The 27,670-nt window shown below is 41.5% G+C and overlaps 1 protein-coding gene across 8 annotated transcripts in view; it reads left to right on the top strand.

Annotated features, from left to right (window-relative positions):
• Positions 1-27,670, top strand: part of UNC5D (unc-5 netrin receptor D) — a 697,582-nt gene that overhangs the window by 635,522 nt on the left and 34,390 nt on the right. For all 8 annotated transcript variants that reach the window (XM_075555759.1, XM_075555757.1, XM_075555758.1 and 5 more), the window contains 2 exons: positions 13,702-13,870; positions 15,718-15,945. In XM_075555759.1, coding sequence (XP_075411874.1) covers positions 13,702-13,870; positions 15,718-15,945 — 397 coding nt within the window. The remainder of the gene's footprint in view (positions 1-13,701; positions 13,871-15,717; positions 15,946-27,670) is intronic.

The raw sequence follows: 27,670 nt of genomic DNA, 5'->3' as shown, positions 1-27,670 counted from the left end.
TTTCTGTTTCTCATAATACCCTATGGTCTGTAACTTGTACTTCAAGCTACACCCTATGAACCCAAACAATTCCGTTCAGGTGGGCTGTCATTTAGGATAGGCGCTCACGGACCAATCAAGTTGAGATGATAACTTACAAACAAACTTTGTCCCAGGCCACTTTATCAGGATTTTCTCGCCAGATAACAATGGATGTAAATGAAGCAACCAGCTCTGACATCATGTCTATTCCATAGTGTGTCATGGGTTTAGATTCTGTTTGTTGTTTGAAACCAGATTCGAATATTCTTTTGGGGTTAATGCAGTTGATGGCTTATGCCTATCCCTTTGAAAAGATGTAGCATCAATTAACTCAGTCTCATGCTTAGCAAACTGGCAAGGAAAGGCACTTACCGAGCAGTAAACAAACAGGCACTTCCAGTGAACACAAAGGGACTAACTTGCTTCTATTTGGGAAGGCTAATAATTCTTTCAGGCTACCAGTGCCATGCAGCGTAATAAAAAGACCGTTTATCTGTACTATTTTTCCCAGTAAAATCATGGTAGTTTTATCACAAAGTCACTGATTAGAAAAAATATATATTACCGTTTCCCTAAAAGTAGAAAAGAGGAAGAGGAACAAAAAGGGGCGGGAGATGATTACATTTTCATATTGCTATGTTTTTAAAGTTTTTATGGTGGTGTTTTAGTTTTTTTAAAGGAATAGATAATTTACCCAAACTTTATCCTTTAGATTCCCTTTCACGTCACTCTGTCTTTCAGGCTCCCCTGTTCCACCAGTAGCATGCATAATATAAAAAGCAACATCATTTTCATCAAAGTACATTTGAAGCCCATGTGAGCTCACAATATGAAGTGATTAGAGTAGTCCAGAGGCGTCTTTAATTAAAGATGCCGTTGACAAGATAACAATGGTTTATGAATGTTTTTAATAGATATGAATACACGTTGGGCCTTATTTCAATAATAGGAAAGTCACTTGTTCATGGGTTTGATTGCCCATTGTAAAGGAACACCACCTACTGTAATTATTTTCATTTGTATGTATCATCTCTTTTATTGGCCTTGCTGCAAGTAGAAATAACCTGCCTCATTAAGATATTTAATATATACCACCCTTTCCACTCTACTCTGTAATCGCTTTACGGAAGTGCCAGGAGAAGACACCTGCCCACGTTGAGTTGACCCTCTGGCTTTCTAAGGAAATCCGCATAGTCGTTTGAAAGCCTGGGTATTCAACCTCCATATTTCCATGGTTACAATTTTTAAGGCAAACCATAACAACTCCCCGCGGCTCCATAAAGATATGTGCAAGTAGGGAGTTTTCCTCTGGAAAGCAGCAAAGGGGGTGGGGAGGAATTGAAGCCAAAAAGATAGTCTGAAGATAGAGACATTTCACTTGGACCATGTGGTGTCTCGAAGAGCACAGTGGGCTGCTAGGCAGCTGCAGAGACGGCTAACAATCTGTTGCTTTACACGGCAAAGGGACTTTGCAGAGATGATTAAGTTAACAACTTTGAAGTGATTGAATTATCCTGGTTTACCTGGTCGGACCCCAAAGTAAGGATTCTTATAAGAGAAAGTCATGGACGATCGAAAGATGTCTAACTGCTTGTTTGAAAGATGGAGGAAGGTTTTCGGAGCCAAGAAATGCAAGTGGTCTTAGAGGAAGCTGGAAAACAAGGAAAGAGATTCTACCCTCTGACCTCCAGAAAGAGAGAAGCCCTTCTTGATTTTAGCCTAAGTAGATGTCTGACCTATAGAACTACACGATAATAAATTTGTGTTGTTGCAAGCTAGTGAATCTGTCATTGCAGCAGTTGGAAACCAAACACCTCCCCTTGGAGCACTGCATGTTGGTGGCTCCAACTTGTCAGCAGTTCTGGGGGAGAAAGACAAGACCGTTGACTTCCATAAAGAGGTATAACCCTAGAAATCCTATGATATCACTATACGTCATACTCAACTTGACTACAGGGGTGTGAGTCTGGGTAGACAAGAGAAACAAATTCATAGACACTCCTATGTGTATAAGAAAGAGGTTTATATATAAGAGCAATTGAAGATTGAGAAAACATTCCAGCCTAGTCCAGAGCAAGACTATAAATTCGATATTAGTCCATATTCTCGATACCAATCTATGAAGTCCTCTTCAGTCTCATGTAACACGTGCAATGATGCCAAACGCAGGACAATCACAGGCCAGTGGATGCAAACTCTTCTGAATCCAGTGACAGTAGAGACATCAGAGTGCTGGCTGGGGTCTCCACGTGGTCCCTTCAGTTTCCAGGGCATGGGTTCTATCAGCATAGCACAGTGTGTCTTCTTAGTCAGTAAAGCATCTCCAAAGGAGTGAGGAGAGAGAGAAAGTGTCTCCCGTCTCAAAGGAGGAAAATACAGGAGTTCCCAGAATCCTCAGGAGAAGGCCATGCCCACACAGAGACCTCATTGGCTATGATCCAATTGACAGACTAGATTCCACCCCTTCACTCTTAATCCTCTCAAGTCCCAAATTGATACCAGATTATGTAACTACCACAAGGGAGCTCAAGGGTTGTTTGTTTTGTTTTGTTTTTGCTTATTTTGCATGTTTTAAAGTCCTGCTTGCCTGACGCTTTCTCCAGCATCTATTAACCCTTTCAGGATATTGATGGTAATCTCTATTTCCTCCCTGTCTTTCCTATTTTCCATTCCACTTCCCTCTCTAGTCATTCTACACATCATCCCTGGGTAAAAACTGCCTTTAAAAAAAATCTCAAATGCCTGATATTTGTATACTTCCCTAGTGTTTTTGTTCCTCCTTTAGACCTGACTGTTGTTTTTCTATTGCAATCCATTTTGTGGAAAAAAATGTTTATGCATCTTAGAATAGGATATTGAATTGCTCTGCTAATCTTAACCCAATTTTATTTATATGTATATATATATACATACACATACATATATACAGATGTTTGTGTATAACTTTTATGCTACTCTTTCATCCTAAAAATTCCACCTTTGGAAAATATGTCCCAGGAAAGATCTGTTCCTACTACCTTGCTTCTTCCTTCCTATATACACCATCACCACCACTACCACCAAGAAGTAAGATCCCTTAGCGCGAGACTTTAACCACTGACTCCATCTCCATGCCATAACTTTTGGTTTCCTTATCTTAACAGTGAGAGTGTCGGCCCTGATATCCCCTAGGTGCTTTCCGAAGCTAAATTAAAATGATTTTATGAAGTAGGACTCTGATTTCCTTGTTCAAAATGTAAATGAATTAGCAACTTAGTAGATATAAAGTGTCACGGAAGCATGATTCATGGCCCCACTTTCCCCCCATTTCCTTCACCATCTTTTACTTTAAGGTACTTGCAGTGAACTACCATCTCACTTCTAGAAAAACAAGCTAATCTCAAGCCAGACACTGCATGAAAGATGAGGCTTAAATTGCATCTAGGAACTGGTGATTTACACATGATTTGTGATTCCTTCAGTATATTAATTGGTAAACACCCTATGAATGTGTGTGCAAACTAAAGCCGTTTAACATATGCAAACAGTTTAATCTCTCAGCATGGTGTTGCTCAAATTTCAGCAAATTCTAATCTACATTTCAGTGTGTATGCAATTCCTCTCCCAACCAGCCCCCCCCCCCTTGTGCCATCTCCCTTCCTGTGATCCTATTTCAAATAATGCTGTATGGGTGACCCAGATCTTTACGCCTTTTAATAGTAGAGCCATATGCGTCTCTCCTCTGTGAGTTGCGCTAGATGCTTGCTGTAATCCACTGTGCTAACTGCTCCCTTCCACTCTCCAACTAATGGAATAAATGGCTTGATGAGCTATATTATATCCAGTTACTGCTAATCAACCTTCTAACCTGAAATTCTTGTATCTTAATAGACATTTTTCTTAGAGAAAATAGGCTGTGGGCACAATCACTGTGCCTTTACATTCTCAGTTATAGTAGTTTTAGACAAAGCTTTAATGTTGAGCATTTAAGTTTGAACAATATCCAAGCTCCATTTCAGAACCTGACTCAATCCAATGTCATGGAGTTAATGCTTACTCAGAACAACCCTGTACAGAGTTCCTGAGGCTCTACAGCTTGATGGAAGCAGACAGCCTCATCTTTCTCCTTGAATGTGGCTCAGGGTTTGAACTGCTGACCTTGAGCTAGCAACCCAATGCCTAACCCTCAGAGGCACCATGATTCCCTTAAGTTAATACCCCACCGTCAAGTTCACCGAACACCAACTGTCCACAGCAGGGTTGTTGTTTGGGTATTTTCTTAAAACTACTCAAATGTTCTTAAGTGTTGGGAAAACTTTTTGCTAGAAAATATAAGCAAACAAGGTGACTTCTGGATCCTACCAAAGAAACACTGAATCAAACTCTTCGGTGGTTGGCTTCAGGAATATAATGTGGTACTTAAAGTTCGTGTGCTACCAACCAAAAGGTGGGAAATTGGGTCCATCCAGAGACTCTTGGGAGAAAGATCCAGTTCCCAAAATGAGTGATAACAATCTCTGTGGAACATAGATCTACTCTGACACTCAGGAGGTCATTGTGAGTCAGAATTGGCCTGATGGCATTGTTTTCCTAATTTTAATAAAAATATGTTGGTTGGTTTCACTATTGTCCCTTTGCTCTACTCTTCAACCTCTATCTTCCCTTTCCAGAAGTCTCTTCTCTTAAAGCATGTATAGCTGTCACCCATACTGCAGTCCTCAGGAGGCCTATCCCTTGTGTGGGAGTTGATTGATGTGCCCAGTTGACTATAGAGGTCTCCTTTCCCCAGAAGCTCCTATGATGTCTTTTCCTGGGGCTGTTCTGAAACCTCTGGTCATAGTTTCAAAGTGAGATGGTTCTATGATTAAAAAAAATCAGAAATAATGATCTCGAAATCTGGATATTTACCCAGAGCAATTTTAGAAAGTTAGGTCAAAATAGGAGAGTTTTAATCAAAAGATAGAGAATATAATAATAGTTGAAATTAGGTACCTTCTTGGGCAGAAAGCAGTGGGAGGCTGGAGAGTCTTTCCTTTCTGAGCTCTAATTTTAAGGCTAAGTACAGCTTCCATCTATCTGCTTTTTATATCTTCCCCATTAAAATATGATTTAATTATGTATCGACCCAGGGTCTAGCAGAGTAAAACTATCATTGCCCTCCTGCCTGGATTCCTGAGTGATACTCTGGGTAAAGGTGATCAAACCTCCTTTAATCTATAATGCAGACCATAAAGAGGGAAGCAGGGAGCAATAATTACCGAGTGCAGTGTGGCCAACGGCAACAATAATAAAAGCTGCATTTTAAGCCTGGAACTGGTTGTTTGGCTTAAATAAGATGACAAGTTACAAATCTAGGATCAGATCAAGAAATGAAGAGAACAGAAGGGAAGGATTCACTGCAGTACCCCCAGATAGACCCCGCCAGGACCAGAATCTTTGTAGCTGCCCTTGTACCTGCCCTTCTGATGGGGTGCAGATACACTCTTCGGAGTACAAGTTCTGCATGGCATGATTTAGATCACCACTTGCTATTATAAGAAAGAGTTTTCCCTTCTTATTCATTCATTCATTCATTCATTCCCAACTAGCAAAGGTCAGTGATATAGTCCATTCTTTTTCTTCAGTGGATTTGAATAGCTTGTGACTGTTATTACCAGCATTTGTTCTGTCAGTTTATTGTAGTTTGGCTTGTGTGTTGCTGCGATGCTGAAGCTGTGTCACTGGATCTGAAATACTAGAAGGGTCGCCCAAAGAGAACAGGTTTCAGCAGAGCTTCCAGACTCAGAACAGACTATAAGGAAAGAATAGACTGTCCACTTTGGAAGTACCAGTCACTGAAAACCTAATGGATAGCATGGAAACATTGTCAGTTACTGAAGTCCCCATGAACAGAGCCAGAGCATTCAGAGATAATGTCAGAAGATGAGCCCCTCAGGTCAGAAGGCACTCACAATATGACTGAGGAAGAGCTGCCTTCTCAAAGAACAATGCCCCACACTGACATGGGTAGAGTAACGCCTGCAGGAGCAAAAGCCTTAGGACCTTCCTTTGCTATTGAGTCAAGAAGGAAAATGAGAAGAGACCGCTGCAGATAGCAATTGATAATTAGAACCTGAAGTATATGATATATGAATCTAGGAAAATTAAAAATCATTAAAATTGAAATAGAATGCATAGCCATTGATCGTCTAGGCATTAATGAGCTGAAATGAACTGGTGTTGGCCATTTTGAATCAGAAAATTATATGATTTACTAAACCTGGAATGATACAATCAAGAGGCATGGCTTTGCATTCATCCTCAAAAGGAATTTTTTAAGATCTATCGTGAAGTACAGGCTGTCTGTGACACTATTAAAATCCAATCAATACAACTGTTATTCAAATTTATACACCAAAGGCTAAAATTAGTAATGCAGAAATTGAAAAATTCTACCAAAGTCATCAGTCTAAAATTGATCAATCATGCAATCAAGAAGCATTTATAATTATTGGTGACTGGAATACAGGAGTTCGAAATGATGAGGCAGGAACATGTAGTTGGAAAACATGACCCTGGTCATAGAAACAAAGCTGGAGACCCCATGACCATTTTTTTTAAGACCAATGACTTGTTCATAGCAAATACATTTTTTCAACAATACAAAAGGCAACTATACAGCTGGACTTCTCCAGATGGAATCAAAGAAATCAAATTGATTACATCTATGGGAAAAGCTAATGGAGAGACCCAATATCATCAGCTAAAACCAGATCTGGGCTGACTGTGGAGTAGACCACCATTTGCTCATATGTAAGTTCTGGTTGAAGTTGAAGAAAATTCGAACAAGTCCATGAGACTCAAAATATAACCTTGAGTCTGTCCCACTCAGATTTCAAGAATACCTCAAGATCAGATTTGATGAATTGAACACGAATATGGAATGCCATCAAGAACGCTAAACATGAAGAAAGTCGAAGGTCATTAAAAAACACAGGAAAGAAAAGATCAAAGTGGATGCCAAAGGAGACTCAGAAACTTGCTTTCAATCTTAGAATAAATAGCCAGAGCCAATGGAAGCAATGAAGAAGTCAAACAGATGAACAGAAAAGTTCAAAGGGCCGGCCAAGACAACAAAGTAAAGTCTAATGAAATGTACAAAGAATATTTTCAGCATATCTTAAACTGAAAGAATTTAAGAAAAAAAATCAAGCATTGAATTGCAATATTGAAATAGTTTATGTACAAAATACTGAATGAGGTAGATGTATCAACAGAAAATGGAAATATTACACAGGGCCACTGTACCAAAAATAACTTGTCAAAATCCAACTATTTCAAATACAAAATAATAATAACAATATATAATTGATCAAGGATTCAGAGGGTTGGAGGGTGGGGAGGGACGGGAAGAAAGAGGAGCTCATACCAATTGCTCAAGTAGAAAATATTTTGGAAATGATGATGGCAACATATGGACAGAGATGCTTGATGCAATTGATGTATGGAATGTTATAAGAGCTGTAAGAGCCCCCAATAAAATTATTTAAAAATATATTCAATGAGGTAATTAATGATTCTTTTTAAAAATATCCTACCGTTTCAAGAAGTAGCATATGAGTAAGAACCAATGATACTGGAGGAAGAATTTCAAGCTGTACTGTATTAGACAAAAACAAGTTTCCAGGAATTGCTGGAATATTAAATGAAATGTTTCCACAAGGTGATGAAGCACCAGCAGCAAATGTTTGTGCCAGGAAATTTAGAATACAGCCACTTAGCCAACTGACGAGAAGAGACACATATTTGTACCCAGTTCTAAGAATGGTGACCCAAAAGAATATGCCAGTTACAGAAATATCATTGATATTACATGCAAGTAAAATTTTGCTGAAGATCTTATAAAAATGCCTGCAGCAGTTTATTGGCTGGGAGCTGCCAGAATTTCAGGTAGGATTGAGAAGAAGATGTGGAACAAGGAAAAGCATTATTGATTTAGATAGATCTTAGCTGAAAGCAAAAATTAAAAGATATTTACTAGTATTTAATTGACTATGCCAAGAAATTTGACCATGTGGATCATAAGCACAGTGTGAATAGGCTTGAGGTGAATGGGAATTGTAGAACACTACATTGTGCTCATGTGGGTTCTGTACTGGGGTTAAGAAGCAGTTGCAGGGACAGAATAAGGGAATGTTGCATAGTCTAAGATCAGGAAGGGTTTACATCAGGGTTGTATTCTCTCACCATACTTATTCAATATGTACTGAGCAGATAATTAGAGAAGCTGAGTTGTATGCAAAAGAATGCAGCACTTGGACTGGAGAAAGGTTTATTCACAACCTGTGATGTGCAGATGACACACGTTTGCTTATTGAAAGAGTGAAGAAGACTTGAAGGGAGGCACTTGCTGATGGAGATCAAGATTTGTAGCCTTAAATGTGGATTACAACTCAATTAAAAGAAATCCTCACAACTGGACAATAAGTAACACCATGATAAACAGAGAAAAGATTGAAGTTGTCAAGGATTTTACCTTGTTTGGATCCACAATCAATGAGGCATTAGGCAAGAGACCAAAGGACCCATTGTATTAGGTAGATCTGCAGCACAGGACTTTAAAATGTTGAAAAGCAAGGATGTTACTTTGAGTACTAAGGCCCACGCCATGGTAGTTTCAATTGCAACATATGAATATGAAAGCAGTACATTAAATCGTAAAGAGAAAAAAATAGGAAACATTTAAACTTTGGTGAGGATCACGGGCTGCCTGGAGGTCATGTTTGGTAAAGTGGAGGAACAGCTGAAAAGAGGTAGGTGCTTAATGAGATAGATTGACACCAAGTCTACAATTATGGGCTCAAACAGAAAATCAAGTGTTAGGGTTGTTAGGGCTGGGTGGTGTTTTGCTAGGTTGTACATGGCTTCACTGTGAATTGGAACCAAGTCGACAGCGTCGAACAACCACAGTAGCAACACACTCTCATTAGTTTGATGTTCAAAATGCTTCAGATTGGATCAGTAAGCACTTCTTCAATCAAGTCTCTATGTTATTTTCAGACAATACTGTGCTTACATGCTTATAACGGGCATCTATCAGGCGCTGGGAAAACAGCAATGGATGGAATTGATAAGAATCCCGGGTCTTGGGAGTCTACCTTTTACTTGACAGGGGAGAAAACACAAGGAATAAGCTGGCATAACATCAGCAACCCTCTAGTGCTGTGGAGGGAAGGGGAACGAAAATTCAAAGATCGATTATTGGGGTGGGGGGAGGGTCTTGTAATTACATTTGGGTGGTCAGGGAAAGACCTGGTGGGAAAGCCATTGTTGCGGTCCGTGAAGTTCATTTGGACACACTCACCCTGTACAACAATAGAAATCCCCATATAGTTTCCTGGGCTTTACTCTTGAAGGAAAGACATCGCAAGGGTTTTTTGTTTTGTTTTGGGTTTCTCCAGCAGAGTAGCTGGTCGGTTCCGACCTTCAGACTTTTGGATAGAGTTGGCAATAGCTGAGTGCTTTACCACTGGGCCACTAGAGCTCCTTAGAAAGCCTCATTAGCAGGTATCCTGTGAGCAAAGACATGAGGGCCTGAGGGAGCCAATTACACGCATGTCTGGAGGAACACTTCCAGGCAACCCGGAGCACCGCAGAGCACAGGAACGGTGGCTATTTTGTGTGTGATATTCCTCTGCTGGGTTGAGAATCAATTTTGAGAGAACAAGATGAGAGCAAGGACACAAGGTACCTTGCCAGTGCTTTGTAAATTCATGTAACGCACAAAATTCCCTTAAAGGATATGTTGATACAGCGATAATTTATTAAACAAACCTGGCAACTCAGAAAGCAAAATTTCTAGGGAAATGAGACTCGTGAAAAGCAGGGAAGGTGGATGTTCGGGATTGGGGAAAGATTCGTGTTTTTATTTTTACGTTTTACTCCCTTTAATTCACAGATGAATCCTGGGGGGATGTGTTTCATTGAACATATGAGGAAAGTGTGTAGCTTAAAATGGTAACTCAGTTTTTGCAAGTCCCTTTGCTGTGTGATTTGAAGTATAGCTAGTCCTGGTTTACACCCAGCATGATATGACCCCAAAGCCATGGATTTGGCACTCTGTCACAGTGACCGGTTTTCTGGTTTCCATGACGGGGAAACGTCCGAGAAGGGGCACGGTGTTGGGTGACGCTATGAAGAGCCCGGTGAAGCAGAAGCGAGAACAGAGACTTGCTCTTTCGCTTGCTTCCCACGTTCTCTGAAGGCATCTTTGCTTCCCACTTCTGGTGTTCGGGCGTTCCTTCTTCTCTTTTGCCGTGCATGCCCCTGTGGCTTTACATTGCTCTCATCTATCAATGCATTCTGCTGTTTCAGAGGTTAGAACGGCAAAGCTGTCAGTCTGGCTCAGAATATTCACCCATACTGGGTGAGCAGAGACGTGAACCCACAGCCACGGTTCCACATAGTGTACCTTGTTCAACAACTTGCCCAGTCACACAAATCAGGTGCTTAAATTATTAATCTTGTTATATCCAGAGAAATGTAGAACATTTAAACTATGTGTATTCAAACACACACGGGGGTGGGGGGGGTGTTTAGGTACCTTTGAATCAGTAGCTGACTTAAGGCAACCTCTTGTAGTGCAGAGTAGAACTGTGCCATCCATTCTGTAGATGGTAATGTTTGTGGAAATAGATCACACAACCTTTCTTCTGCAATGCCTATAGTTGGCTTCAAATTGCCAACTTTGAGGTTACCAGCCAATAACAAACTACTTGTGTCACCCAGGTCCTATTTATGGAGAGAGAAAAAGAGAGAGAGGGAGAGGGAGAAGGAAAGGGCATGCTATGAAAGCCAAAAGTCACAAAAATTCTGTGAATCCAAACATTTCAATCTACAGTCTGCATAGTGTGCACGATGCAGTGAGGTGACTCGTAATATAGTCCTGAAATTGCTGCTGCCATCAGATCACGGTTGTTATTAACTCATAGAAATTTAGGGGAAAATTGATGCTCCCCCCCCCCTTCTTTCCAGCGGGGACAGGACTGCTTAAATATCATGTATTATATACTGTGGAGACACTCAATTGCCATTTCGATTTTTTTTCACACATCTTCATTTTTGTTTGTACCAAATGAAATGCATCTCCTCCAAGCCCTCCATCCTCAATATGTCCTGCCTTTGTATCCATGGCTACTCTCGAACCACATCTGTCTCCCTTCCGGCGGTCCACATCCCCCCATCCCCACCAAAGTACCACCTCTTTTGAAGTTGCCAGAAGAGCCAGCAACTTATTCAGAAATTCCCTGGTGGAGCTCAGAAAGCAAGTGCAATCCGTGGCTCGCAGGAATGTGTGAGTCAAAAATGTGGGTGATTTTGCTCCCATAACTTTGATTGACTTCTGGGTGACCTTATGCTGTTCACACCTGCCTCCACAGGTATGTGAAGAGCTTTAATTAATATTTGTAAACCCTTATGATTGCCGCAGAAAGAAGATGGCAGAAAAGGGCAAATGGTTATTAATCATGGGGAAAAAAACAAATCAGAGAGATTAAGGTTTGTTTCTTCACTAGAGGCCCTGCACCCACTCACTCTATTTTCACATTAGGGGGATTAGATGTAAATCTCTTCTTACTTACTTTGCACTTATGGAAATACTCAATGCCTGCTTACTTCAGATCTCCCATCCTATGCTCTGGGTAATACTGAACATGCACTGCCGCTGCCTCCTAATGCTGTCTAAGTTATTACCGAAAGGAGTCTTGCTATTCACAATGAGTGTGAGAGTTCATCTAATTAGCCGATTTCAGTTCATTTGGCATTAAATAATTGCCTAAATTCCCATATGTTTGAACAATATGTTCAACAAGGGGGATGATTCTCTAAAAGCAATTAAATAGTTCTTTTAAAAGAGCTTGTCATCGGTCACTCATAAGCATCCCTGCTATTCCTGTCCATGATGAATGCAGGCGGCAATTACACAGAATGCGCTTAACCCTCTCTAATGGCTGCTGGCAGGCATCCACATGCGAGCTGCCACTTCATGCTGGTTCTAGCTCACATTTACAGCTCACTTTCTGCCCCCTCAACCTCAAGTATGTTGTGGTAGGCCTTGTGTAGATTATTCGGTATTGCTAATGCGTTCCTTTCCAGTCCTTGCTCTTCTGGCCTGCCCTGCTTATAGGTAAATGCACCCATCTTTCCAGCTAAATCTGTGTTGCCTTTATGGGAAGAATCATCAACTTTGAACCATGGCTAACTTTGTGCAAGACAGAATATTCTGGGAGGCATCTCCAGTGCCTCTTGGGGAGGAGGAGAAGATGGTGTAAAAATATTAGGGTCTGGCTTGGTTACAGTAGATATATACAAATGGGACCATGCTCAGTGCTATGCCTTGGATTTTTTGCTGCAGCAAATTATGAGCAAATTACTCACTTGGAGAAAAAGATGGAGTTAATCAGGAAAAGGAGTTCAGAGATTAAAAACATAATGGGCTCGTGTAACAGTTGTTTGTTTATACAGAAAAAGGTGGTATGTCGTCAAAGGGGTACTTTCGATGATCAGGGTTGGCAAATCTAAGTAATTGATCTGTGTGTGTGTGTGATTATTCCAATCTTAGCTCTCCTGTAGCATTGTTCATCTGAAAGCCCTCAATTGCTTTATATATGGCCGCCCGTGTCACTCACTCTTTTACAAAAGAAAACCCAGCAAAAGAAAGAACAAATCGCTTGTCCAAGATCACATGCGAGCTTGAGGAAGGAGTAGCGCTCTGGCTCTTGTCATTCACTGTTGCGCTGTCACACACCTCTGACGATGAGGAAGGGGCAGAGATGAAAAACAACAGATCACCTGTGAATGCTGACGAATGTTAAAATGGCAAGTGTTTTGTTATATAGCTACTCACCATAACAAAAATACAAATGAGCAAGAAGAAAATTTATCCATCGAGATAGTGTGATTCCACTTTAGTTAAGTTTCACTGTTTCATGACTCTGCATTCACGTAGGAGAAATAATTGGAGAAATAATTCAAATTGGAGAAAGATCTGGATGCTGGGTTTCAAGTGGAATGGTTTAAAATTTTCATCTAAAATAGGAAAGAGTTGAAAGATAGATGTATTTATGTACTTGATATTCTACATGAATAACTAAATCTGCCTTGCTGTCACTATATTACCTATATATTTATGCATTGGCAGAAACAAATGTTTTCAAAACCAGAATAGACATACACAATCTGGGTATGTTTCAAATGCTGTTTTGTTCCATAATAATTTGTTTCCTCACTTACTGGGATTGAAAATATTGTTGAATGTGTTGTTAGGGGAACAGAAGCTGATGGTAAGATTACCAGTTCAGACATTTCTGTAAAATGTTCATCTTTCAGTATCAACAATAATATTGTCTCGGTAGCTGGTGTGACATACACCAGTCAGCTGTTTGATTTATCTAGTCCTGCCCTTCATTTCTTAGGAAGTGGTTTGTCATTCTGTTTATTTGATAAAACCTAGATTTAAAGTCCAGGGTTAAAACAGCCTGGGTGCTTGGAGCAGTCAGAAAAAATGCCTGCCCTTTTGGTTCAGAAGTGTGGGTTGTCCAACCTTGTGCAGGTGTGGAGTTATCTGCAAGGCACCCTGGGCAAACCCCTGTCCACAACAAAAACTTGTATTCAAATACAGCACCTTCACACACTCCTCCCTCTGCTGCTTTCTCAACTGTAAAGCCTCCAGTCTGATGGAGCTGAGGTCCTCCTGAGTCCGGAAGTCACCTGTGGTCCCCCGGACATGAGTGTCACCACTCCTTTTGCATTGACCATACCACACTGTGCGGATGTCAGTTCTGAGCTTTGGAATATCCATTTAAAGAAGAGGACCCAGCAGGGCAAGTGGGAGGTGAGACCTGTTCTTTTCTTTTTTTTAAGCGGTGTGTGTGTGTGTGTGTGTGTGTGTGTGTGTGTGTAGTTCCAGGTATGAAATTGATTTAAACTGTCTCTCTTAATATAATAAATCAACTATGAAATTTGTGAGCATTTTCTTCTTTTCCAGAGGTTGGATGGTGTAGGTTTCCCTGCCTCTTCAAGGGAATGGCTCCTTCATTTCCAATGATAATAGAGAAGAGGGCTGAGAGTGATCTAGAGCTTTGAAAACCTCCGTTCCAGCTGCAGGTGTTTCCACCCACACAGACAGGGCCTCTTAAGGACCTGCTCACCAACTCACCTCCCTTCCTCCCAGGCCAGGTGCCTCTCTGAATTGACTTTACTCTGTGGCCTCTGTGGTGGCAGGAGTAGACGGGGAGGGCAGGCAGGCTCTGTGCAGACTGGAAATGCATCATGAAGAATGTTCCCTTCCTTCAACAAGGAAATTAAAGCGCATCTTGATTCAAATATTCAGGAACACAGTAGGTGCTAAATATGTGCTGGGTGAATTAATTATTGCATTGAAATGAATTCTGAGTGGCCATTCCCTTATGTATCTGAGTACATGTAAGAAAGATGTAGTACCAGGAGGGAACAAAAAGGAGAGAGGTGAGAGAGGAAAACGAAGACACAGAATAGGCGGCAAACCACTCAGGGGCCAGTCAGAGCAAAGACAGATTGCAGTCGAATTTCTACTTGAGGTGAAGGCTTGGATTTATGTCTGATGGGTACCCCTTTGCTGTCCACTGGAAGTCAGTCCATATGAAAGCAGGTGAATTACCTTGTCGGAACACAATGACCTCTTGCAGGTAGCGCTGGGACGGCACCTCCCAGGAGCTGCTTCAGGCAAAAGGAAAGAAGGAGAATCCTGTTTCTGTAGGAGCAGAACATCTTCAGCTGTGGAAGGGAGCTGCCTCTCCCGTGCTCATGTCCTGTTATCTTTGTTCCCAAATGCAGTCTGCTGCTTCTTCACTTCTAGTACAACCACGGGCAAATTTCCTGAGTCTGAAGTTTCGTGGGTGTAATTGTAGACCTCTCTTGCATTACGTTTCCCTCGGCCGTGATGCTCGGCACTTTAGTTCCCTTCTCACGATCATTCGTCTCCAGATGGCGGTGTCTCGGTGTTCTATCAAACCACTCACCCATGCCTGGGACGGCGTGAGACTTTACGGCCCATGTCCCAAACAGCTATTGATTAAATGTTCTCTGGTGAATGATTTTAGTAGAATGAAGGAGATAAAAATGGTTGCCTAAAAATTCATATTACCTTAAGAATTTTGAGTGAGGGTTCCGGAAGTAGACCTTTGTATAAAGTGAACACACAACGAGCAGCTATATTGATGCTAATGCTCAAGACATCTTCTGAGCTTAACATTGTACAAAACAAAGTTATTGCCATGGAGGCAATTCCAACTCCTAGCCTTACCCTACAGGCTAGGGTGGAACTGCCCCTGGGGGTTTCTGAGACTCTCCGTCTGTAGAGCGGACCAGAAAGCCCCACCTCGCTCCCACAGAATAGCTGGTGGTTCCAAAGAGCGGACCTTGCCGTTTGAAACCCAACTGGCAACACACTATACCACCGAAACTCCTGACATTGTACATTGTAAGTAAGAAAGTAAGATGGAATTCAAAGTAATATTTTGGAATATACTAAGAATTATAACATATAAACATAAAAAATTCTTGAGTTGCCACATTGAACAATTATGTTGATACAGAAGAGCAACATTTAATATCAGCCTAGCTAGAATTATAGAGTCTAAAATTATATATCATTGCATCACATCTTAAACTGAGAGAAGTCGATCCATGTTTCCTCAACAGGAAGTAATGTCAGTAGAGGATGAATCTACATCTTGTTACTGCCTTTTGGACCCCTTCGCGTGTCATGTGCTCTTAGACAGCTTTGGGACATACGCCCTCACTGGAGAACCCATCACAGACTGTGCCGTGAAACAGCTCAAGGTGGCAGTTTTTGGCTGCATGTCCTGTAACTCCCTGGATTACAATCTGAGAGTTTACTGTGTGGACAATACACCTTGTGCATTTCAGGTAAGTTTTGGGGTTATGTTTTTCTAAAATTCTTCTTTTGATGTCATGAAAGTATGGGTGCCCTCAAGATCAGCAGCAACCTATAATTCTGTTCCTGAAAGTCTGAAAATGCGAACCCACATGACTGGTTTTATGAGGATATTTATCTTGAAGCCAAAGCTCCATTTCGTTCTTAGCCCTGCTAGGTTCTCAGGAGATGAGGTAGTTGTCATTCAGGAGGAGAGAGTGGTTAAATCGACACATATGGAGAATAGTGTGTGCGAAGTCATAAAACTGAAGATAAGTTCAGGAAACAGAAACATTGCTTCGACAGAAGAGTTGGAGGTGCATTTTAAGGGACTTTTCGTGAATCTTGGTGGCTAGATAAGATGGAGGGGAAAATGAAAGGGATACCAGGTCTAGAAAGGAAAATGTCCTGCGCCCCTAAAGAGGCAGCCAGTTGATGGCCCAGAGGACAGAGAAAATTGCTCGGCTTGAATCAACTGAAGGTTGCAGTTAGAGAACAGCAGTTATGAATTATACCTATCACCACGCAGTCATAGGATATCCTGGACACACAGTCTATTAATTACCAGCACTACTAGGGCAGAGATGGTTCAAGGTTCCTTTCCGTTTTGAGTACTTTTAATCATTTAAGATTCGTTTTAAATTAGCTACTCACAGAGAGTGCCTGTTTATTAATAGCAGCAAGGATAATGCAGAAGTGCTTGTGTAAGCTTTGCCCATATATAAATAGCATCGGTCTCCTGACACACCTCATTCCAGATCCCTGCTATCCAGTCCTGGATCATTAAGTCCATTAGGCAGAGCGTTTCCTCTGTAACTAGCTTTTAAGACCTTGAGCTGGAAAACTCATGTTTACCAATCGAAAGATACAGTGACCTGAATGCCGAGCATCAGCCAGTGAAGGTGACACAGTGCTAGCCTGTGTTCCCAGACCTTCCCTGGCTGACCTTTGAGTAGCATGGACCTTTAGGAAGGACAAGGTATTCGTTTGTAAAGAAGTTCAGTGTAATATTTCAAGTACTTCCTATGGTTGCTACTGTCCAATAATCTTCACCTGCTCTCCTCAACCCCTTTAAAGAGCTCCCGCCAAGAGCCTATACATAGCAGCCATTCACGAAGCCAACATCAGAATCAAATGACCAAAGTGGCTCATCCTTAGGTCACTAGGACCATTTAGCACCTGCAGAATACACTATTGAGTCAAGCTGGACGTTTAGCAACCAGCCAGGTTCTAAGGACTGAACACACTGGTGCAAACATAAATCACCTCCTGCCACTCCTCTGACTCGAGGGTCCTAATCCCTGAAAAGGCCTCATAAGTCAACCCTCAGAACCACGATGGCATTTTCTTTGAATATTGGCCTCACAATCAATGTAGAGGCCTTCGCCTAAAGATTTTCCCCTCAGTGCCTGTCAGACCACCTGGTCCCACGCCTATTGACTGCCGCTTCGCTACACACAGATGGATGTGAACTGCAGTGGAAGCCACCCAAATAAGGCCCTAAACACAGCTTTCCAAATTATTATCCAATCCCTTTGATAATTCACTCTTCTGAGTCAGGGCTAGAGAATACATATACATATTATTCTCCCTCCCCGTCAGTCTAAGTGTCTTTATCATTTCGTTTATGAGCTTTAATTAAATTGATAAAACTTTAAAACTACGAGCTCCTGAAGTATTTTTCAGTGGAAATAATTTGGACCCCATTTGTCCTTCTCTGTTTACCTCTGGTGATTCTTCTCTCCTTTTATGTCAGATCATGCTGATTTCCAAAGTGGTATTTGGTTGTATTTTTTATGGCTAAGCTGTAGGACAGCTGTCATAGGCAAAAAGGCCAGACTCCCCTGCACCCTGCCCTCAGGTTCTGGGAGATCATCAGCCAATACATAATTTCTCAGGCTCACCAATAGATTCTAACGTAATCTTCAGCTGGAGGTTTCCTGGTGCAGAAACAACCATGTACTCCCGAGTCTTGGTCGCCGTTGTTTACTTTGCTTGCTTGTTTCTGAAAGGACCTTTCTTCTTGATTTTCACCTTGCTAGGTGGATGTGCAGATTCATTTTATCTGGTTTAGCTTTATTTCCCCGAGTTTAGTATCCCCCACATCATCGGTGTAATCTTTCTCGTAGCTCAATATATTTCATTAAAAGGCAGTGTTGTTTACTGTCCGGCGCATTAAGAGGAGTCCCCAGTGGTGCAAATGTGCAAACATGTAACGTGCTCACGTGATACCCCAGACGTCACACTGAGGCTCATTCATCCAGAGGTCCTTAGACAATCGGCCTGAAAACCCTGTGGCGCATGGAGATGGCATTGACCTAAAGGCACCTCTTTTAGTTTATCAAACAATCACATGTTAAATAATGCCCGATTTTCTTATAGTTCACTTTTTGAGCTTCTGAGACTACTTCAGTGATTAATCTCTGCTCCCCCAAGTGGTGTGCTATGTGTTACAAATGAATTGCATCATGATTCACCTTCTGTAGCTCTGGTAGAACCTGAGTTCCGAAAGTTGATATGTGTTTGTTCAGGGTGCACTTCCACTGACTTTGCGCCTCGTGGAACTTTCCGTAACTGTCCTTTATCATAAATAGTTTGGCATCGTTTTGGAAGAGCTACACCGTGGTTCTGTTTCATCCCAAAGAATCACAAAGACCTGACACCTTTCATTTTACTCACACTTTACTGGGAAATGATATTCCCACCACATAATTAAGAATTCATTCTTTGTTTTGGAGATCATATCAGCCCCAACCACCCATCCTCCCAGAACTAGTGTGACCAGCATCCATCCATTAAGCACAGTCCTTCAGAGAAGTGCAGTAACCAAACAGGAATAGTCTCTTTTCAGTCCTGCCTTTTGTTCTTCCCTGGGGCCGCTAGGCGTGCTGTCCTTCTCATTTCTTCTAGAGAAACTTAATCTGAACAAAGGTAGCTGTTCCTTAAAGCAGAAAAGCAACACACCAACTGTGTGGCAGACATCATTTATTTAGATACAGAGTTTTGAAGACTTGCTTTGATAAGCATATCTAAAACCATCTCTATAGAAATTTAAATCAGCTCAGCTATGTTAAAAAATAAGTAAATAAAAATATCATCCTCCTGAAGGTGAGAGGACGGTAAGCAGAGAGGGACTCAATGGCATCTTGTCCATTCTTCTGTGTTTTGTCACCATTGAAGCCTCCATGAAATGTTTGTGTATTTGGCTGTGCCCCTTTTGGTGAATTCAAACCAAAGGAAGGAGGAACCAATGAGTGGTGAGATGTTTCAAAAAAAGGGACTTTTATGGCCTAGTTTTTTTTTCTTTCCTGTTTTTGTGTTATGACATATATACAGGCAAATGCATATACCTACATTTAATGCAAATTTATTCTGCAATAGGAAAAGCAAAGAATTAAGCTTCTGCCTCACCTTTGAGAGAAAAGAGCAGGAAAAAAATAACTATGTTTTTTTCCCCTCTGTTGTTTGTAGTACTCCTATTCAGTTCCTCTTGGTACTTATTACTTACTTGGCATTAATGTGGATTTAGAATCTAATTTCAAAGGATTTCTTCCAGATGTAGTTCCTGTGTTTATCAATAATACAACCTTGGGAGATATTGTTCACGTAAAGCATTTAAAGGAAAACACCACAGTGACACAAATTGTGTGTGTGTGTGTGTGTGTAAGTTCAAACAGTTTTGTCTCATAAATATGTAAATCCAGTCTGCCTGTTTTAGTATCCCTGAAGCACACCTAAATATTGCTGCCTGTCTCATTAAATCAACATAAAGAGCTCAGCGAGGCACAAAGCACAAGTTTCTCCCGGCCACAGCTCCTAGAATTGGATGACTAGCAACTCCCAATGTGAGATGGTGGGGTCGAGAGACTCGGAAAACCACCATCCTGAGATTTTTGCTGCATTTTATGTGGCAGAAATTGGACAGATCCTGATTCTAGTGGATATAATGCAGATATCAATTTAACAATAGAACCAGAGCTTTAACAGGAAGGCCTTTGACCTAGGAGGCAGATAGGAAAAAATCCGGGGAAGAGAAAGCTAGAGATAGTCTTGGGGTGACACATCCCTGAGCATGGTTGAGGCTGAACTCTACAGAGCTGTTGGTATCACTGATTAGAAACATGGACGGGCATCAGAATTAGGGAGGACCATTGGGAAATACAGATGTGCAAGCCCAGGCCCAGAGCATAGTCTAGTCGATCCAGAGTATGAGTAGAAAATCTGAGTAGGGTAGGGTCCATTTTATTTGGAAAATATTTAAAAGTTTTGGGCTGGTGTTTATTTCTTTAACTCTGAAGTCAATTTTGTCTTTGCAAACATATAGAAATAATAATTAAGATCATTCTTGGGCTTACTATTTTGTATGAGATTATGATAGACTATAAATCAGATATAGTTGGTTCAATATGTGCAAATCAAAGTAAGTTGAAAAAGAAATCAGAGCTATATTTAAATTTAGAGTCCTAATGCATAACTTTTAAAAGGTAACCTTTGATCTGTGTTAAATATCAGTAGATATTCACCTTTACAAATTCTAATTTTCACCAGTCTACATTTCAGGGAATACTTAGTATATATAAATATAGTGAAAATTTAAGGAGTCTAGGCGATGTAATGGTTACATGTTTGGTTACAATCGAAAGGTTGGACATCTGAATTTATCCAAAAGCTCTCGGGGAAAAGACTCGGCAATCTTTCATAAAATTCCAGGTAAGAAAACTCTATGGGGTAGTTTTACTCTGGGTCACAGTAAGTCAGGCTGGACTAATGGCATCCAACAGCAATAGGAAAGATATCAACTGATTTATATGCCACCAAGGAACCCAGGTAGTAAAGTGGTTACACAATGGGCTGCGATCCTCCAGTCATTGAAACCATCAGCCCTCCTCAGGAGAAAGACTGGGCTTTCTACTCCCATGAAGAATTACAGTTTCGGAAACATAGGGGCTATTCTACCCGGACCTATGGGATCGCCATGAGTTGGCACCGTCTGATGGTAGTGAGTCAGTACATATATATTGCACCAAGGAAAAATTATTCATGGGGCAAAATGAATAGTAACCAGACTTTGGAATGACTCTTAAGAATACACAGGCAAGCGTGGTATATAATAAAAAGCAAGATAATCATATACAAAAGAAATACCAGACCATGAATCGAGTTGTATTGTTCAAGTCTTAGGGCAATCACTGGCCATGTGACTTCAGGCAAATCACTGCCTTGGTTCTTGTCATGTCTATGTTCCATGTTCTCATCTGTGCTTTAAAGGAGTCCCAGATTGATGCAAGTGGTTAATGTGGTAGGCTGCTTATTCAATTGTTTGATTATAGCCAGAGAAGCCTTGGAAGTAAACTCAACCCAACCAGTGTGCCTGGACTGGACTGACACAGTATCACCACATGCACTGCAAAATAAAACTGTGCTCCTGAGCAGTGTTTCCCAAAGTGGGTAATCCTACCTCTTCAGGGGGCACTGGCAGATGCCTGTACTTTATCCTTGATTAGGGGCTCTATTACAAAAGGTTTCCTTGCCAAAGGGGTGCTGAGTTGTTTTGTTTCTGTCTGCAAAAGGAGGCAGCTGGCCCTGTGAGTATGAGGATCCTGGCTTGGGCGTTCAAGGCTGCAGTGTTCCACAGGCAGATTGCAAGGCCTGTGGCTCAAGGTGCCTCTCTCTGGGTGGTTTCGAACAGCCCACTTTTTGATTGGTAGTCACACTTCTAACCATTTGCAGTATCCAGGGACTTCTTTGGGAGCAAACTCGGTTGATTTGCTTCTAAAATATCAGCCGTTGAAAATGATATAGAGAACAGTCCGCTTCTAGTCTGACACACACGAAGCAACCAAGGGTAAGTATCAATTCAACAGCAACTGGAGTTTTTTTAGTTTCATGATTTGAAATTCCATAGTTTCCTTTTTGTCTTTGGATACTTATTTCCAGCCATTTGATTGGCATATAATTCACATATCATACAATTCAAGAGTTCGGTCACATCAGGAAAAGTGCAGTCGTCACCATAATCCATTTGAGAAGATTTTCTTCATCTTGTTACTCTTCATTATCATCTCCTTCTTTCCCGAAACCTTCCCTGCCATACCCTCCCGGAATCATTCGTCCAGCTACTGTCTCTATAGATTTCCTATCCTAGGTTTCATATACAGAAAACAAATAAATAAATAAACGAACAAAAACTAACAAGAATGACCAAGTAAAATAGATGAAAAGCTTCACTTGAAAAGAAACCAAAGACTTCAAATCAGAACATATTTAATAGATCCTAAAGGAGATCACACGATAGGGTGCTAACTGGCTAATCTAACCGCATGCGCCGTAATCCACATGCCCGAGCATTGTGCCTGTTCCCAGGGCTGCTCACATCCCACATCTGTGGTCAGGGGGTTCCTCCACCTGCTTTTTACCTTCACTCTTCTGCTTGTTTTTTAACAGACACAGCTTCAAAATGGGCCAGGGGGAGACTGAATGATAAGAAAGTTTCCTTTTGTATGTGGAGTCTGTGCAGTTTGTAAGTAATCAAAGAATATGACTCTACACTCAATAACTGCACGGCGTGGAACAAACCACTTCATTTCCTAACTTAGTTTACTTCTCTCTACATCAAATACAAGTTTAATTTGTGAACGTTTTATTTTACTTATCTTGTCGGAATGAGAATATATAAGCAACATACCCCAATTCGACTATCTCTATGTAGACCATTTAATGACACTAATCACATTCTCTCAGTTGTGGATCCACTCTCACCCCACTTTTCTGAATTTTCTTCTCCATTAACATAAACTCACTGCCCCCTAAGTTTCCTATCTAGTATTTTGAGTTGCTGCTCATCATTTGATCCCAATAGATAGAACTCGAAAGATTGCAATGCTCAAAGCCGTCATTATTTATTAACTAAGCTTGCCTATAGTATGGTTTTAAGAAGACTTCTTGCTGGGTGAAATAGATCAATCACAAAAGGGCAAATACTGAATGTCCTCCCTTATATTAAAAGACAAGAAAAGGCAAATATATAGAGTTATCAGTGGTAACCACAAGTTAGAAGGATGGGGGAAGGGACCCACCTGTAAAAAGTTGAATTGGCAAAGTTGTATAGTATATATATTTACAACAAAGATGCAAAAAGGAAGTACAAGGTACTTGCCAAGGCTACTTACATAAAACCAAAATCTTCACAGGATTTGGTTCCTTGGTTTGTAGGTTCAAGATCATGTTTTCATGGTATGTCTGAGTTACACCTTGGGCTGACCCACATAGTCAATACCACCATGTGATCCACATGAAACCACCAGCAGCTCCATGGGAGAAAGATTGAGCATTCTACTCCTGTAACAGTTATAGTCTCGCAAACCCACAGAGGGGTCGCTGCAGGTCAGCATTGACCTGACTGTAGGGAGTTAGGATCGGAAAGACATGTTCAGTGATTCTGCCTCCTCTCCCCACTCACCATGGAACTCCTAGGGTTTTAAACGTCCACAAGTGACCAGCCAAGGCCCAACTATTAGTTTCTCTTCGTCAGAAACAATAAAGAAAAAAGTAGACTCAGGCGGGGGCTTTAAAAAGCTTGTGGAAAAAGAAACGCAATTTCCTTCAATTCCATCTTTCCACAAACCTTTTAAAACCTCCTAAGAGGAGGATGTGGAATGTGTGGCTAATTGCCTCCCTACACACTTGCCTCCTTTACCAGGAGAGCAGATGAACTTGGTAGCAGCCTGCTATCGTGACTCAACAATGTGACCCAAGATTCTATAGGAAACTCCTGATCAAAAGATACAACACCCAGAACAGAATTCCACATTTTCGTGGACTCTGGACTTTCTGGAGATTAAGAGTCTGGATGAACCCACGGAGCCTATTGTCCTGAGATTATCTTTATATCTTAAAGGCAATTTGGAGTTTAAGAAAAGAGGCAAATGCCAACTGAACTAAGTCGTCAGCCCTTAGTTCCATCCCACTGCCTTTAGGTTGGCTATGAAGAGAGGAGGGGGCGCTGTTTAATGCTCTGTCCGGGCCACCTGACACTGAGTAGTGCCATGCTTCCCAACACCTGGAGTTCAGGAGTGGGCCCAGCCGAAGGAGGCTCAGGGTAAACAGGCCCTGGAGATGCTTTGAAACTTGACTATTTGTCTTGTTCTAAGATGAAGATCTTTCCAGGAGTCCTCATTGTGCCTAGGAAATGGCCTAGTTGAGGAGCTAGATTTTCTCTTTTACTCTGGTCCTTTCTATCTTTGTTGGTCAGAGGGACCATGGTTCCCTGGCCCCCGTGGGGCACAGAGGAGGACCAGACAGCTCCACTCTGCTCCTGTGATGGTCTCGCCCACCAGCCAAGGCAAAGCTACACAGAAGAACTTCGTTTGGAGCATGAACTTGAAGACAAGGTTCATGCTGGGCAGTGCACAAAAACGAGAATGAAGTTGGACCACATACAGATGTTCTACAGCTGCTTCGCTCTACCCTTTTCTTTCTGTTCCTCTACCTTGCTGGTAGATGAAGAGCAAGCTGATGATTGCCTCTGGCAAAGCTTATTTTCAATAAAAAATTGAAATGCATTTTTCTTATTGATTATTATTTATTGCTTGCTATGGGAATGGTCTCTTTCCTGAAGTCCTGAGATGTTTCCTCTGGGGTGGGTGATGATGTGAGTGGGGAGAAGAGGCAGTGGCACCGCTCGGCCAATAAATGTCTTTCCTGACCACACCTAACTGAAGCCACTTTCTCTGCTCACCTCAGTGCATGGTGGCGGAGATCCTGCAAGGGGTGGGGGGGAGGGGCCTGTATTAAATAAGTCTGATTTTTATTCTAAAAGAAGTAAAGCAAAGGGGCAAACTTCAGAGAATCTTATCCACATATACTTAGATTAGCTAGTACTGTTGTTATCCTAGGTAATTTATAAGATATTAATAAGTATGTTCCTTTCTTTAAAAAAATAATTTTATTGGGGCTCGTACAACTCATCACAATCCATCCATCCATCCATTGTGTCAAGCACATTTGTATATTTGTTGCCATCATCATTCTCAAGACATTTGCTTTCTACTTGAGCCCTTGGTATCAGTTCCTCATTTTCCCCTCTCTCCCTTCCCCCCCCCCCCATGAAACCTTGATAATTTATAAATTATTATTATTTTGTCATATCTTACACCATCCAATGTCTCCCTTCACCCACTTCTCTGCTGTCCGTCCCCCAGGGAGGCGGTTATATGTAGATTCTGGTAATCTGGCCCCCCTTTCTCTCTCACCCTCCCTCCACCCTCCTGGTATTGCCACTCCTAACACTGGTCCTGAGGGGTTCATCTGTCCTGGATTCCCTGTGTTTCCAGTTCCTGTCTGTACCAGTGTACATCCTCTGGTCCAGCTGGATTTATAAGGTAGAATTGGGATCATGATAGTGGGGGGAGGAAGCATTCAAGAACTAGAGGAAAGTTGTATGTTTCATCATTGCTATGCTGCACCCTAACTGAATCATCTCCTCCCCACAGCCCTTCTGCAAGGGGATGTCCAATTTCCCACAGATAGGCCCTGGGTCCCCACTCTGCACTCCCCCTCATTCACAATGCTATATTATTATTATTATTATTATTATTATTATTATTATTATTATTATTATTTTGGTCTTTGATGCCTGATACCTGATCCCTTCGATGCTTTGTGATCTCACAGGCTGGTGTGCTTCTTCCAGGTGGTCTATGTTTTTTTCTCAGTTAGAGGACCCCCTTGTTTATCTTCCAGCCTATAGGACCCCAGATTCTATATTTTTTGACATCTGGGCACCATCTGCTTTAATAAGTACATTTCTTGTTTTCATTGTTTATAACCTTGGTTGGCTAGAAATCCTCTTAAAGAAATGTAATTGTTTGCCCATGGCTACATAGAAATGTGAGGAGAGCCTTTTGTTTTAGCTTTCAAGATAAACACCCAGTGCTTCTTACACACTCAAAGACCTGAGCGCCATCTCTGCAATAGAACCTGTGGATTCCTTTTGTTTATCATCATCATTAGCCACAAACACAGAGCCACGGCTTGCTTCCTAGCCTCCACTTTCATCACTTCTAGGCAAATAATTTCCAGTCTCATTTTATATTTCATCTCCATCTTTTGTACATATTCCTGTCTTTTCCCTCCTGTCCACCTGTGTGAATTCAATGTTTACATCAAGACTATGTTGAATATCATCCTTTACTAATTTCCAGACCCTTCCTGGCCATTCTTCCCATCTTGGCTAAGCACCCTTTGTCCTGCCTTTGCCTCCCAGCCATGCATCTTTTGTAATATGTGTTGTCATGACGACTTGCAACCAAATCAACCCCCAATAACTGCAGCAGTTTTGTCCATCGGAATGAAACACTGTCCTTCCCCGCACTGTGTCGTGACCACTGGTATGTCTGTGCTCATGGTTGTGGCCACTGTGGATATTTGAGTGACTTCCCACTTGGGTGGCTAACTTTTCGGCACTATGTCGGACACTATTCTGCAGTGATCCATAGGGTTTCTATTAGGTCATTGTAGAAAGTAAATTGGAGGCCTTTCTCCTTTGTCTGCCTTAATTTGGTAGCTCTCCTGAAATCTGTCCACTTAGGGCAAGCCTACTAACGTTGGCAGTACAGATGACATGAATTCGAGTACTGTAACAATGTGCAGGCCGTCACGGTGCAACAGACAGATGCGTCGTACCTCTTCTTACTTACCTTCCTGCATGGTACCCCGATGCTTACTTCTCTGGTTGCTCTCACTCGACTTTGAGCTCCGTGGAGTAGAGATGGTTCACCGGTGTGTGCGCAGCGCCTAGCTCAGTCATAGTTCTGGCGATCTCTCACTGGATCTCCAAAGAAAGAACCAGTGAGAAGCGTCTGTAAAAATCCTAATGTCTCTCCCATAGTCAACATTTAAAATGAAATGTTTTTTAATTTTCCTCCCACGCTGACAATTCCTTTCACAGTTGGTATCCCCCAGCAAACAGTGGATACCCGCTGTGAGATCTGCAACGTCCTGGATTGCCTAAGGCTACATTGCCTAGTATAGTAGTCACAGCCACCTGTGGGTGTTTAAATGAATGAAAGTGAACACTTTGATTTCCTAGTCATGATTGAAGTCAGACTTAAAGTGGTCCAATGTCACCCGTGGCTGGTGCCGACCACATTAGACAGTGCAGACCTAGAGCATCTCTGTCGTCACAGGAAATGCTGTTGAACTGCACGGGCCTGGAGGGCTGCAAGACACGCGCCCTTTCTGCCAGTAAGATGGAGACACTGAAACGAAGACCGGGAAGAGAAGGGATCCAAAGGGGACACCAAGCACCATAAATAACAGCGTGTGTTCATGGGAAGGGTGGACAGCAGACAGCTTCATTTCAGTCACACATGTGTTTATTAGCCCATCTATGTGTAGATGAGAAGTGGATTCGATAACCTCTAAAGAAGTTTCTGCTTGTTGATCATTGAAATTTTAGTGTCGTGTGTTCTTAAATCTATTGGTCTTAGCATATATATATATATATATATATATATATATATTAGTGTCGGAGAAGATTATAGGACAAAATTAAGGATTCTGGTTTCTCTATTTATCCTCCATCTGCTAGACAACTATAAATCAATTAATCTTGATTTTAAGAATGAATTTAAGCAGATCTCCAATCACCAATCATACTAAAAATGTTGCCCCTTCAGTTTCTCATTTTACATATTACAGTATCATCTTCTGTTTTAT

This window comes from Tenrec ecaudatus, chromosome 8 (genome assembly GCF_050624435.1).
Source record: "Tenrec ecaudatus isolate mTenEca1 chromosome 8, mTenEca1.hap1, whole genome shotgun sequence".
NCBI lineage: Eukaryota > Metazoa > Chordata > Mammalia > Afrosoricida > Tenrecidae > Tenrec > Tenrec ecaudatus.
This window is presented reverse-complemented; position numbering and strand designations above follow the sequence as displayed.